Source organism: Phytophthora sojae (genome assembly GCF_000149755.1).
Source record: "Phytophthora sojae unplaced genomic scaffold PHYSOscaffold_2, whole genome shotgun sequence".
Lineage (NCBI taxonomy): Eukaryota > Oomycota > Peronosporomycetes > Peronosporales > Peronosporaceae > Phytophthora > Phytophthora sojae.
Window position 1 is genome coordinate 701852 of NW_009258116.1, and position 14318 is coordinate 716169.

Genomic DNA, 14318 nt, shown 5'->3' on the forward strand with positions numbered 1-14318 from the left:
TCCGCCAAAGGTAAACGATACCTATAGGGGTTGACACACGGACACACGCCAAACACCGGACCGCATTAGTGCGATTCGGTGCGTCCAAGCGGTTCCAGGCCCGGGTCATTCAGTGTCCCGTGGGCTGTTTATCGCGTGGGTAATCTCAGGTACTCCGAATCCGAATTCATTCGGTCCGGCATAGTGCGCTATACACCCTGGATGATCAAGGCGTTCACCCGCCTCGTCTCAACTCATCGTCGTCAGCCGCCGTGTTCCATTGGACTCGAGCGGACTCACGAATGTCCAACGTCGCTAGCTGGACGTCTAAGTCCTTGCACTTAGCCCCCCCCCCTGGGATCCTCCCAAATCCAGTAGCAGCACTTGTCCGGGAACTTCCAGAGGCCCGGTTCGTGCCACAACGACGGGATGAACCCAGGGGTGTTGCGCGAGCGCTCAACGAGCGTCTTGTACGCTCTGCGTAGCGCGTTTCGACGCGACTTCCGCTGATATTCCATGGTGGCGTCTGCTTGTTCTTCAGTCGGAATAGGCACCCAGTGCCCGCGCTCCCAGATTGCCTGTGCGTTCTTGTGCATGACGTCCACGACGTCCTCCATCAGCTTGAGCGCTTTCGCGGAGAGTAGCTCTCATGGAAGTAGAACACTCGGAAGCGACCCTGAAGCATAGTCTCCCAGGGTTCAGAATCCAGGACTTCTTGGTATGCCTCACGGTCCCAGCGCTCGTGAACAACGTCGTACGAATACTTGTGGATCTCGTACTCTAGGAACCCGGGAGTCTGGCAAGACGCACTCTTGGTCGAACTTGGATATTGCACAAGAACCCCATAGACGCGCCAGGAAGTCTCGTTGTCCACAGGATCTTCGGCCGTCACCAACGAGCTCCGATTATGATTTCCGCGCGAGCGCCGACGGATGCTAGAACCCTGAGTGGTAGGAGTGTGTGTCTTGTTTCCCGTGCGACGTTTCTTCTTCGACTTCGAGTTGGAACCCTGAGTTTCTTGCTTGACTCAGAACGGGGGCGCTTAGCAGGAGGCTTGACTTCCAGGGGTTCTTCTACCCCATTGTCGTCCTCTGCGTCGTCGTCGTCCTCTGCGTCCTCGATCTCCTCCAGAGTTTCAAGGGTGACCTCCTCCTCTTCAGAGCTACTACTAGAGGCGCTCTCCTCAGGTTCCTGGGCGGGAGGCTAGTAGTCCGGGTCGTTCTCGATGTCGTCCACCGTGGAATCGGCGTCCTCATCAGGGTATCATCGAGGTTCCCCCAGGGTGGTGGCACATCACCGCGTCGAAGGCGCCTGTCCAGACGCTCGTCTGCCATTTCGTAGTAGGCTTCAGGGACGAACTTGCTCCAGGGAGTCAGGTCAAGACGACGACGAGTGTACATCATGATCACGAGCATCTTGATCAGCTGCGGCTGCCTGAAGTGCCCGTGAGCCGCCCGGTCGCTGCCGATCCACTCCATGGCTGTATCGTACTTGAGCCCAGCAAGAATGGCCTGACGCACGTCTGGTCGAACTTCCTTCCAGACGACACCCCCCAGGGAGCATCGTGTGTGCGGCCTCCTTGGACACCACAGTCTTCTCGCCGGCGCGACGCACGGAGTCGCGGCCAGGCTGATGATCCTTGGGACGACGCTGGACCTTGTGAACCTGGGGGCTTGCGGACTTCGACTGCGTGTCTGGCGCCTCAGAGTCCCGTGATTTTCTGGAGCCTTGGCCCTTCTTGGAACCCTGAGATTTCCTGGAATCCTGCGTTTTGCCTCCGGCCTTCGCGTCGCTGCCAGACTTGCTGCCAGGACCCGTGAGATCCAGAATTTCAGGACGACTGGACGACCCAGACCCTGAAGACGGAGGCATACGAGTGCTCTTCTCTGGATACGGGGCCACCGCAGCCTTGCGCTTGTCCATGGCTGTGACGTTAATGACAGTGTCCCAGGATTCAGGAGGCTTCGCGTCCTTGATGCAGAGATTGAAGAGGTCGTGGAGACGCTCCCAATTGCCCGTGAAGTCTGTGTGGTTTTGGAGGAAGTCAGAGAACTTCCAGGGGTCCACGGTGGCTCAAGACGCGATTTCAGGATTCGCACTTGTGCCTCAGAGTCGGCAAGGCGCGCCTTGAGTTGCACCTTCTCGGACTCCAGAGAATCAATCTCGTCTTGGTACCGCGTCTTCCGTTCGCCCAGCGCGACTTTGTACTTGGACTCAGCATCATCCACCTTGCCCAGGGCCTCTTGGACCTCCAGGAACCAGTAGTCGCACGTGAATTTCCAGGCGCGCTTCAGTTCCTTGTACTTGCGTCGCGTGTCGACTACTGCCTGAGTAGCGGTGAAACCCTGCTGAGAGTCAGCCAGGGAACTCATGTTTTGGTAGGCCCCGAGGACTCGACGCAGGTGACCAGTCATCTTGAACACGCGCTCAGCGAGCCTTGTGCTGTTGATGTGACGCAGGAGTGAGGCCATTTCGCGTCGAATACCGATGGAATTCAGGGTGTTGTCCAACTCGAATGCGGAAAGAGGCGAACGACGTGGACACAGGACGTCGATCCCAGCTTTGGCGCCACAGACTTCATTCAACCCCTGAAGATCCTCGTCGGAGAGCTCCAAGAAGCCGATCAGCGTAGACGCGCCGCCGAAGTCTTCCATGGCGAATGCACCCGCGCGAATGTCGTTCACGGTCCCTGGGACTCCCACGAGATACGCGTTGGTCTTGAGATCCGGTGGGGTTGGCAGTTTCCAATGCGGTGGGCGCTCAGGGAGTACGAAGTCGGGGATATCGACCTCCTCCTGCCGAAGGATGCCTGCGAAGATGAGCCCCCTGACGTCCTCTAGCGTCGCGTGACGTGGCGTCTTAAATTCAGGGGCGCCCTCCATGTTCACGTTCGAGGCCGCGCTGCCTGCGTCTGGCGCCTTAGTGTGGTATAGCAGTACACACAAAATCGTCAGTTGTGGTAACTTGGCTACAAACACAACAATAGCCGAGCTGGTCGGCTTTGTTGGCCTGCGCCGGGTTGCCACCGAGCGGTTCGGCCCAACCGGGACAGCGGGTGTCTCGCCTCTCGCCGAGACCTGCCAACCAAGATCACTCCTCCGGAGAACCGCCAAGTTCGACGGCCTCCGTTCATTCAACCCTGTGCTCTCCACCAAAGGATGGACGACGGCGCACGGAGCGCTTTTACAGGTCGCCGAGAGCAAAGGCTTCTCGACTCAGCCATCAGTGCCCGGGACGTATGGGAACACCAGCTCGCAGCGGTGGCGAGTCTTTCCTTCGCGCTTGGCGAGACCCGCGCCAAACCCGGGCCGACCTTAATCTCTTGGCGCTGCCAGCCGAGTACCCTACAAGCTATGCCTCTCGGGTACCGGCAGCAGAAATAATCCGGCCCCGTGCAGGGACTTACCGGAACGTGTACACGTGCTTTAGGCCAAGAAAAATCTGCTCTGTTGTTTGTTATCTCTGTCGGGCGCCCTGAAGGGGCACCTCCACTATTCCTAAGCTCCTATACAAATACCAAATGAAAGTGGGCGGTTTTGGATCTCGGCCGACTCTTCGCTGAGCTCGGCGACGCCTGAGCTCGGCTGGTCCGGATGAGCTATCCGGACAATTCTTCGAACTCGGCTGAGCCGGACAAGGTGTCCGGATAAGCTGGTGAACTCGGCTGAGCTCGGCTACCGGTACAGTGTACCACTCCAGCCTAGTTGGTCGCGCGAAATCTGGTTTTCCTACACCACAACTGCCCCGGTCATGTTCCGAGCCGAGTTGGTGAGGGACCTGACCATCACTCCTTGAGTCGAGTCCAATCTCGGCCAAAACTCCAACGGCAGCGAACAAGTCTCCGCGCCATGTCGTCGTCCGGCGCTCCTACCGCTCCTCCGGTACGTTCCTCGCCTCCGACGGCTCCATCCATTCTGCTGCTGACCCTTCTTCTACTGATCTTCACAGACTTCAGTTGCGTCGTCTTTGCAGTCTTCACATCTTCCCGCGCGAGATGAGGGGAAGTTCGCTGAGTTGGTCGACTCGGCGTCCCGGGCTCGCGGGGTTAGCGATGGGCAGGAGCACCCTGTCATCGATCTGACAACTTCCCGTGGGTTCGACCGGGAGTCCGAGCCGGCATCTCGCACTTCTCCTCGCCGCTTGCCGAGTCCGCGTGGCGACACCACTTCGGACGCCGCCGACCTTGGTCGGTCGGACTCGGCTGGGCCGATGAGTCTCGACTCTCTCGCTGCGCTGATCCATGCACAGTCCGAGCAACGCCGCATCGAGAACGCGGACTTGGCTCGGCTGTTGTCGTTCGTGATCACTCGTCCCGCGCCGGCGGCTGATAGAGAGGTCCGCCGAGCTGCCCTCGAGGCGACGTCCGTCAGCGAACTCGTGAGCCTCCTTCGCGGTCAGCACCAACCTTCAAGTCAAGCTAGTGACGTCGCTGCACTGAGGGTTGAGCTGGAGTCTGCTCGGACTATTAACGCTGACTTGACTCGGCGGCTGGATTCACAGGCGGCTGTGAAGGCCGACCTCGAGGAACGATTGAAGACTGTCGAGGAGGAGCGTGGCCGATGGAAAGCCGAGTCGAAGAAGTCGTCCCCTCTCCTGACCAGCTTCCGGAAGGCGATGGCTGAGTCTCAAACTTCCTTGAAGTCGGCCCGCAAGTCTCAGGATGATAAAGTGAAGTCGGCTCTCGCTCACGCTAAGGATCTCGGCAGGCAGCTCAGGAAACGCGACTCGGAGATTGAGCGTTTGACTCAGCTTCTTTCGGCTCGTGACGCCGAGTACGCTGTGCTCCAGGGGATCTCGACCAAGCGCTTCGAGCAACTGCAGGAGTCGGCTCGGCTACTCATTTCTGGAGACGCCCTTGGCTCAACGTTTCCCGGAGGTGATGGACATCCCGGCTGGAGAGACTCGTCGAGTCGAGTTGACCATCCACCCGCGAGCGGACGGCGCTGCTGCTACTCTGTCAGCGCCCGTGAGCTTGGCTGGTTCTTTCCTTGGACAATCAACCCGGCTGACTGGGTCTGAGGCTCCGGCCCCTCCAAGCGAGTCTCCCGCATCATCTGCCGCCAATACTGTGTCGGCTGGTGCGGTTTCTACGCCCGTGTCCACTTCTGCTTCGCGCCGTCGTCGCAGCAAGTCGGTCGACCAGGTTCACCGAGCTCGGCTGGATACTCTGACACCCGCCGAAAAATTACTTCGCTACTCAAACCCGAAGTCAGCGACGGCGGCTGGTTCTCAGCGCAAGCCCAAGAAGCCACTCGAGCAGCCGTACGCGTGTCCACTTCCTGGTGAGGTCGGCCATGAGGACGCGTTGGTCCAGCTTGAAAAGGCTGCCCAAGAGACTGACGCCGCATGCGACCTATCGCTCCGGTCGAGCTTGAGTTTAGCCGGGTAGACTGTCGACGATGTGAATGTGGAGGCCGGCGACGACGTTCACTCGCTGGAAGAGGGCCTCTCGTTCGAGTTCACCGAAGTGCCTGGTTCCGCCGAGCTTCCGAGGGGGCCCGCCGGCCCGACCGTGAGTGTGCCGCCCGTGCAACTCGTGCCTTACTCTTCCTCCCCGGTGCAGACGCTTTCAAGCGGAGTGGCTGTTGTATCGTTGCCTGGGTCTGCTGACCTTGCTGCAACCCCGTCCGCTTTTTCGCTTCCTGCCTCCCGACTCGTGTCCGGTGGGTTCCTCCCTCGACCAGCATGCCGAGCGCGGCTGTGGTGACATCGACTGTCGGCGCCGGAGGACAACCGGGTTCCTCCGCTCCCGATCCGGCGCTTGCTACAACGCATGCTGTGATTGCGCCGAGCTCGACGGCTGGAGTCTCGGCTGCGGGTACAATTAACAGCTCCGCTGCAATTCCGCCTCGGGTTTCGCAGTCTTCTCCGGGTTCGGCCACTCACCGGTTCTTGGCATGTACTCGTTCCCGGTTTGCCAATCAAGCCCAGAGTCGTCGTGGCCCGTCAGGGGTGGCGTCGACTGTAGTCACCCCAATGCCGAGCACTCCGTCGGTGGCCTCGACCCGGCCAGCGGTTCCTCCTAGCTCAGCTGGGATGACTTCCCCATCGGGTCGCCCTTTACGCTCCACTGCGGCTACTACTGCCCGAGTGTTGAACGCTCACTGCTTCGATCTGTTAGAGACTCCTGACTATCTCGTCCTCCGGTCCGCTCGGCGTAGCTCTTCCTCTGGTTCGTCGGGCTCGGCTCTTGGATTGAATGCTCCTGGAACCTCAGCACATCCGTTGTCTGTGTCCGAGAGCTCTGAATCTGAGGCTGACGACCCTGGATCTGCTGACGACCCTGGGTCTGCTGACGAGCTCAGTTCGGCCGACCCTGACGCATCTCGCCGGGCTTCGTTAGCTTCTGCGCTCCCACCTCCGCACGGGAAGATCCAGAGCTACATGGCTGCTCGTCAATCGCCTCTCGTTCCGTCCAGCGAGTCAGGTGACTCAGACTCACAGCCGAGTTCCAAGAAGCAGAGCGGTAAGGGCAAGCACAAGCACAAGCACAAGCACAAACACAAGTCGAAGTCGGCAGGGTCAAAGAAGTCGAAGAGGTCTGCGTCTCCGGACTCGGCTAAGGACCCCCGCCCGTCCAAGCGTCAGCGAGGTTCGACTGGAGACTCGGCCGTCGGTCCGGCTGAGGTTTCGGCCGCTTCCAGCTCGACTAACAACTCGGCTGGGAGCTCTGGCATCCCATCGAGCTCGGCTGTTTCGCCGTCGCCTATTTCTGCTGGTCCAGCTTCAACCGTGTCGGTGCCTATCGTGACCGCTCATGACGCTGGCGCCCACGTTCTCCCTCAGTTGCCTGCAGATTTACGCTATTCGCTCGCTCAGCTGCGCACTCGAGCTCGCCAGGCGGTCGGCCGAGATGCCCGGATCACTCCCCAGCTAGCTCAGCTGCGTGACATCCGCTTCGTTCATTACGGGTCTCGGCGGTGCTGGGAGGCTATCCTCAGCCATCAAACGGCCAAGGTCACTGTGGATGACGCGTCGGGGAAGGGTAGTGTGCCGGTTACGCTCTGTTCCCTCGCTGGGATTAAAGCGTTCGCGGACGTCTACCATCCGGATCACCCGGCTCAGCGGCTCCTTCGTCTGCTTCCCAAGACTCCTATCTTCTTCTCCCCTCAAGTCCTCGACGATGCCAAGCGCCGGTTGACGATCTCGGTGAAGTCGGTGGCCTTGATGGAGCGTCTCGCAGAAGCGTTCGTGAAGATCCGCGGAGAGGCTCCGAACTCGGTTTGTGACAAAGAGGGTCCTACCAAGTTCTTCGTAGCACTGTTCGAGCGGTGTCACTGGATGGTCGAGTCGAGTGTGCTGATGGGGCTACATCCGGCTTTTCACACGGGGCTCCCGTATCACGTGACAGCCGAGATGTATGACACGTGGGTGTTGTACAAGTTGCCTCACAAGCGTCGAGGCGATGCCCTCCGAAGTCTCATGACTATCCTGCCCGACGACCTGTTCACTGCAGTGATGAAGCTTCTCGGCGGGCTTGCTGCCCTGGAAATCGACGCGGAGCTCTTCTTCGAGCCGTCGGTCCCGTTGTATCCGCTGGTCAATCTTGCTTGGATTCCTGCGGGCAGAGACTGGTGTGCTGAAGCCGAGTCTGTATAGACGGCTCCGAGTCTTGGCGAGCTTGGTGGTTGACCGACCCAGCGACGCACCCGTACAACACACGCGTAACTTGGAATTCATGGTTTTCGCTCCCGCTGGTGTGGATCCGCGCCTGGTCGAGGGTGCTGTCGATGAAGATGTGAACCTCAACGAGCCTGCACCTCCCCAGATTTCGTCAAGTGCCCCGACTCCGGTCAACCGTGCAGGAATCCACATCTTCCAAGGTTGTGAAGCTGGTGAGCTCGGCTGGGCCGCTGGCGATGCGGATTCGGCGTCTCCGTTGATCGGGCCGCCTAACGTGTGCGGCCCTTCTCCCACGGCTTCCCTCTTTGGTCCGGCGTCACCTGGATCTCCAGCTGAGTCGAGCGCAGGATCGACTGTCCCTCTGGCTAACAACTCGGCTATTCCGGCTTCAAGCTCAGCGGACTCGGCTGTGCAGGCTGCGGGAGCAGCGGATAGCTCGGCCGGCTCAGCTACGGACACTGGAGGTTCGATTGGTCTCCTCGCAGCGGCTGCTGCTACCGTCGTGTTCTCTGTCGCGCATTCACAGGGTCCTTCGTCTCCGTAACGTGCGGCTCAGCCGCCGAGCTCTTCTTCCTTTCCCATCGTTCTTCGGTGTAATTCATGTAATGTATGCAACTTGACGCAGTAGTTCCTTCGCCTCAACTCAGCCTGCTGTCTTCACTGAGTTGGCGGGTTCATCATTTTGGTGCAATAGCTTTAATCCTCGTCTGCAACTTGCACCATTTGCAGACGGTTTTCACGCTTCTTCTGCCGTAAGTAGTCGAACAATAATCCCCCACACGACAAATTCGACAGCGGCTCCCAGGCTGGCTCATCATAGCCGACCCACTTGACCTTGAACTTCCGCTGAGTTCTGGAGGTGCTCGTAGAGAGCGGCAACTCGTCGTCCAGGATGGCTTCGACTTCGTATTCATTCATTGCTCGTCGGGCTCCCAGCTATCTTCAGGAAGGAGTTCCTCGTCAAAGTCGAGACGATCCGACTCGGCTAAGTCGGCTACTAGCCTAGTTGTCGGCCGCTCGCCGAGTCCCGTGACCGCTTTCAGACGTGACACATGTATCACAGGGTAGAAACGGTATCCGCTCTTGTCCGGGAGTTCGAGCTCGTAGGCAAACTCCTCCACCTTCTTCTTCACTCGGGATGGCCCATGCCATCGATGTGCTAACTTCTTGGTCAAGCCAGGTCTGACTCGTTCCATGAACAACCAAACTTGGTCGCTTTCCTTGAATAGTGACTTCCTCGACTCGGCTAACTCGTCACCTTCCTCAGTCGACTCGGCTGCTCCCTCGGGTGAGTTCGCTGGGGTATCCGTCCCTTCCTCCCCGGCTGGGACAGCTCTCTGCGCGACTCGGCTGAGTCCGTCATTGTGTGCCTTCGCTCTCCGTTTCTTCTCCTTCAACTGGAACTCGGCCGCAAGCTTCAAAGCCACCTCTCTCTGTCGGTTTGCTTCCCTGCGCCATTCGGCTGCTCCCGTTGAGTCAGCTGAGTTGCCCCTGCCGAGCTTGACTGACTCGGTCATCGCCTTGCGTGTAGACCGAGCGTCCCATCCGTGTACCAGGTAGAACGGGTCTCCCGCCGAGTCGAGTCTCTCGAATTGTTGATGGCATGGACGAGCTTCTCGGCTACATCATCCCAGTCGGCTTGGAGAGGGTCTTCCACGTACACACGCACAGTCTGGATCATGGTCTTCGCTGAGCGTTCTTGCTGACCGTTGGCTTGTGGTAACTCAGCGTCGCTCTCGACTTGGACTGCATCATCTCCGAGAACTTCTGGAACACTTCACTCATGAACCGGGTATCTCTGTCGTGGCGTACCAGTGATGGAGCTCCAAACCTCCGGAACACGTTCTCTTCGAAGGCCTTCGCTACCTCAAGTGCCCCAGTCTCACTCATTGCCTTAGCAATCACGAACCCGGTGAAGTGGTCTTGAAACAACAGGAGTGCAGTGTTGCCCCGCCGAGTCTTCGGCAGTGGTATGACAAAGTCCGTCGATACCACGTGGAACGGTCGCTCAGACACTACGTTGCCAGGTGGATAGCCCTTCAGGTTTGGTTTGCTCTTACTGGCACTGCAGTCTTCGCGCGCTTGGACATGTTTGACCACGTCTGCGTACAACCCTAGTCGGCTCTGACCCTGTGGTATGTCCGCCTCCCTCGATGGAGTTGTGGCTGTTCTGCAGGACCTCGTCTATCATGGTCGTCGGAACCACCAGTTGAAGGGATAAGCCTAGTTCGCCGAGTTCGCCAGGTGGTCTGGCCTTGCCTTGTCGGTACAATAGCCCGTTTTCGCTGAGCACAAACTCGTCGGCAACTTTCCCAGCGTTGTGAGCTCGGCGATGTGTGAGCTGCGCATAATCCCCTCTCAGGTAGGTCTTCAAGTCGGCCCATCGTCGTTCCTCGTCTTGAGCTCTTGCTATTCGCAGGCGGCGCTCAGCTTGGACCACTACCGGGTCGATGTCCATGGCGTTGGGCTCCCGGGCTTCTCCGAGCTCAGCTACCAGCTCAGCTGGGTTAGCTGGTGGTGCTGCGCTACCGAACTCGGCTTCTCCCGTCACCCGCTGTCTAGCAGGCGGAGTTCGGCTATCTCGTTCAAAGTCATTACGTTCGGCTTCCTCATCCGTAGCTGGGTCCGGGACCGGGTGTTCTGCCGCTTCGTCTTCGAAACGGACTCGGCGGACTTGACTCCTTGTCACGGCAGCCATCTCAACACCCTCGGCCGGAGCTGCAGCCGAGTCCGTGTCTACGTACAGGACCTCAGAGATCCTGTTTAGGGTCTTCAACTCGGCTTTCCGTCCGGCGCTTAGCACGACCTTTCCTGCTTTGGTTCCCAGTGCGTCGGTCGCTAAAGAGTCAGCTGCCGAGTTGTAGAGACGCACTACGTGGAGGTAGCGAACTGAATTCAGCTTGCTGACCAATTTCTTGTGGCATGCTAACTCGACTTGCAATGCCTCCTTCTTACACGCGATCACCCCCATGGATTGCTGGATCGCAAGCCGGGAGTCGCCCACGATGATCAAATCCGTCACCCCGCGCTCAATGGCCGAGGTCACCCCATTGTTCATGCCGGTGTACTCGGCTATATTCACCGTGGTCGATGGGAGGTGCGCGCTCGCAGCGATCTCAATGTTCCAGTCTGGCAAACGCCACAGGATCCAAGAACCCCCGAACCCGCCGTGTTTAGCAGTCTTCGCCGATCCGTCAAACGACAGGACGTGTCCCTTGAAGTCTCGGGGCACATGCGCATACAGCAATTCTGGGTCCATGCGGACCACGGCCGAGTTCTTGGACGGTGGAGTGACATGCGTTAGTAGCTCGCCCAATCCCACTGCCGGCGTGATGGACGCTTGGAGCAACTGGGCGAAATCCGTGTCCCGTTCGCGGACCCGCTTGACCTTTAGGTGGAACGGTGATAGCAGTACCGCAAAGCTGACTGCTCTGCCGTAGAGAGACTTCGACTGGAACACCCATTCGAGAGTCGAGTAGCGGGTGTAAACATGGATGGTCTTCCCGGCGAGCAACGTGTGGCACACCTTGATGAGCTGTAGCAAGGCGAGAACTTCTTTCTCGGCGGGATGGTAGCCGAGTTCATTATCCTTGAGGACTCGGCCGCAGAACCGCACTGGATGGAGCTTCCCGTCGTGGAGCTGCATCAGCGTGCTACTCAGAGCCCACTCATTGGCGAATAGCATAACGTGGACGTCCTCAGCCGAGTTGAAGTGGCGGAGTATGGGTGCGTCGACCACCTGCTGTTTTAACTCGGCGAACGCCGCTTTTGCGGCCGTCAGATCACCGCTGGGTCCGAAATCTTCGTCCTTCAGCTGATAGAGGACCGCCCCATATACAGCCAGGCTCTGGATGAACCGGCCGTAATAGTTCAGCGCTCCTAAGAATGCTTGCATCCCCTTCTTCGTCGTTGGGAACGGTAGCCCGGCTATCGCCAGCATTTTTTTCTGGTCGGCTTGGATTCCAGCCGAGGTCACCCCATGTGACAGGAAGTCGACTTTAGGTTGGACGAAGGTACTTTTCGGGAAGCTGACGCTGATGCGGCATTCAGTGAAGCGTTGCAGCAATCGGTCAAGCGTCCCCAAGCAATCGTCGAACGTCCTTCCACCGAAGCAGATATCGTCCGCAAACGATCGCCGGTCGAAAACCGGTGCAAGGCACGATTCATCAGGTTCACCCGTCCGGAACATGTCGGCTTCTGGGCTGTTAATGAATTCTTCCAATGGGTCAAACTCAGCTTGAGCTCGGCGGTCGGCCTCAAACTTGGTCTGGCCACTGGCTTCAAAGTCGATGTCGGCTGCGAGCCGTTTCCGCTGAGCTTCTGAGGCGGCTTCCGCTTGTTGGATGCGCTTGGCGAACACCTTCCAGCCTTGGGTTGTACGTAACCCCGCAGAGCGTTATCAATAAGGCGCTGGTAGATCATTGGAGCATTCTTTAATCCGAAGGGCATCCGCAGCCACTCGAAGTGACCAAGCGCGCAAACAAAAGCCGAGATCCAACGCGCCCGTCGAGTCATCATGACCGCCCAGAAACCGCTAGCAGCATCCAAAGAGCAGAACCATAGGTACGCTTCCAACTCCGTGAAGAGATCGTCCACTAGCGGCATGGCATACTCCATGAGCAACGTAATCGCGTTTACCAGCTTGTAGTCGATACACAACCGAATGTCGACCCCATTCTTCTTTAGGACAATCACGATGAGTGATGCCCATGGGCTGTTCGAGAAGGCAATTAGCCGAGCCCGTAACAGCGCCTTGAGCGGCTCGTACAACTTGCCGAGATGCTTCAGCGGAACTCGGCGGGCTCGTTGGCGGATTGGCGGATGCCCCTGTACGTCGATGTCACACACTACGCCGTATGCTGGTGGAGGTAGGGCATTACCACTGGATATCATGATCTTTTCATGGCTCTTCAATACTTCCACCAGCCGAGTAGACTGTGGCCGAGTGTGCGCCGAGCTCCGAACGTTTGGCGCTTTATAGTCGAGTGGCGTCGACACCGCTTCAGTCAGATCGGGCAGGAACGCTAACTCGCGAGCATAGTCTTCGAGCTCCAAGTTCGTTGCTTGGTGCTCGAACTCGGCTGAGTCTCCCGCCGAGTCGCCTCGGCCATCTGTCTCTTCCTCGTACTTGGCTGCCAGAAGGTAACGTAAGCGCAGGTCTTCCTCCGGGTCTGGCGACATGGGCTCGTCGCTCACATCGACCTCATCTTCGATCCTTGGACTCGGCGGCTTGGGCCCGGGGTCGTCGATGATCGTCCAGTCAGACAAATCGCTGGATTGCTCACTTTCACACTGATCTGCTGCACAGGCGTTTTGGCTGGGCGCTTCTTGACCAGCCGTCACTGTGATCTCCGCTCGACTAGGCGGGCCATTGACCAAGTCAGCAGTAGGCTCCGCGCTCAATGCTAATTCCTCAGGCGCTAGGGTAGCGGTAGCCGAGTTCGCTGACTCTGTCAGAGTCGAGGGTGGACTATCGACTGCTTCTGCCTCGGCTCGCTCCTCCGACTCGGCTAACTTCTCCCATTGCTGGGCGCAAGTCAGTGCCGAATCCCGCTGCTTGGTAGACGGTCACGTAGTCACCCCTTTCGGTTCAGGGTAGTTTCTACGGTCCACAGCTGACGGCTGTCGAGTCAGCCACTCGGCGTACAGCTGTTGTTCCTTTTGCAGCAGATCCTTATCCATAGCCGCTTCGTAGGCCATGACTTGCCAATCTTTGTACTTCGCCGAGTGCAGCCTGACGTAACCATCAGGCGGTAACACCCTATGCGGCGCCCAGGCAACCACTGGGAAATGTGCTGGGCACCACGTCCAAGTCGGCTTAAGGTTGGTCAGGCGAACTCGAGCCACTCGGTTACGCCGGTCGAATACCTCGGTCGGTACCCAGTCCTTAGTCCGGCGTACCCAGAAGTCATGTGTTTCATCACTCGGTTGATTCCTCATCAGCCTGAACTCGGCGGGAACTCGGCTCTCGAGATTCACCGGTTCGGTCGGGCCGTCTGTGATGTAGAGGCCGTCCTTCGGTTCATCCGCTGAGTTCTGGGACCTCACGAGAGGTAGGACAACTTCATCTGGCAACTTCGCCACCGAGTTGTACAAATCCAGGCGGATCCCAGCCGGAATCATGAAGTCCGTACCGAGAATCAACTCGACTCCCGCGTGGTGATCGAGGATCCATACTTCAAATTCATACGTGACCTCCCAGCCGAGCGTCACCTTCACCATCGCTTGTGACATCGTCGCCACTTTGCCTTTCCCAATACCTTGAACGCCAATCTGTTGGTCCTGGCGTGTGAACCGCTTCAACCGCAGCCTCTTCGCGAACCCTTCGCTTATTGCCGACACATTCGCACCGGTGTCGAGCAATATCTTTGTACGCTGGTCGTTCACTGCTCCCATAACGAGAGCTCTCATCCGAACTCGGCGGTCAAACTTTTGTGACGACCACCAGCCGAGTCGCTCCCCAGGGAGCAGCTTCATAACTCTGGTGGCTGTGGTCACATCCGTTGATCGCTGAGTCGCAACTGCACTGCACAATCTTGCTCGGCTTTCTTCTCCACTCTCGCCGAGCTCACCATCAAGTCCATCGCTTTCACAATCCAATACGTCGTCTTCTCCTCGGTCCTCGGGCCTTCCTGCCTCACCCACAAAGGCAAACACAAAGTTCGCCTCTACTGCTGGCTCAGCTGACTGTGGCAGCCCGGTATCATCCAACCCAG

General features: G+C 58.4%; 2 protein-coding genes across 2 annotated transcripts; one reads left to right on the forward strand and one right to left on the reverse strand.

The window, feature by feature from the left end:
- Positions 1–320: 320 nt before the first annotated feature.
- Positions 321–2861, reverse strand: PHYSODRAFT_324264 (hypothetical protein; the record flags this gene model as incomplete). Its single annotated transcript, XM_009519991.1, has 6 exons — positions 321–625; positions 709–973; positions 1057–1182; positions 1272–1514; positions 1594–2031; positions 2079–2861. 6 exons carry the CDS (start codon positions 2859–2861, stop codon positions 321–323), a joined length of 2160 nt encoding a protein of 719 aa, XP_009518286.1.
- Positions 2862–3827: 966 nt separating this feature from the next.
- PHYSODRAFT_253713 (hypothetical protein) lies at positions 3828–8146 on the forward strand (the record flags this gene model as incomplete). The annotated part of the gene is made up of 6 exons (XM_009519992.1): positions 3828–3860; positions 3928–4631; positions 4768–5266; positions 5369–5642; positions 6101–7553; positions 7621–8146. The coding sequence occupies 6 exons, from the start codon at positions 3828–3830 to the stop codon at positions 8144–8146; spliced, it is 3489 nt and encodes a 1162-aa protein (XP_009518287.1).
- Between the last annotated feature and the right edge of the window lie 6172 nt (positions 8147–14318).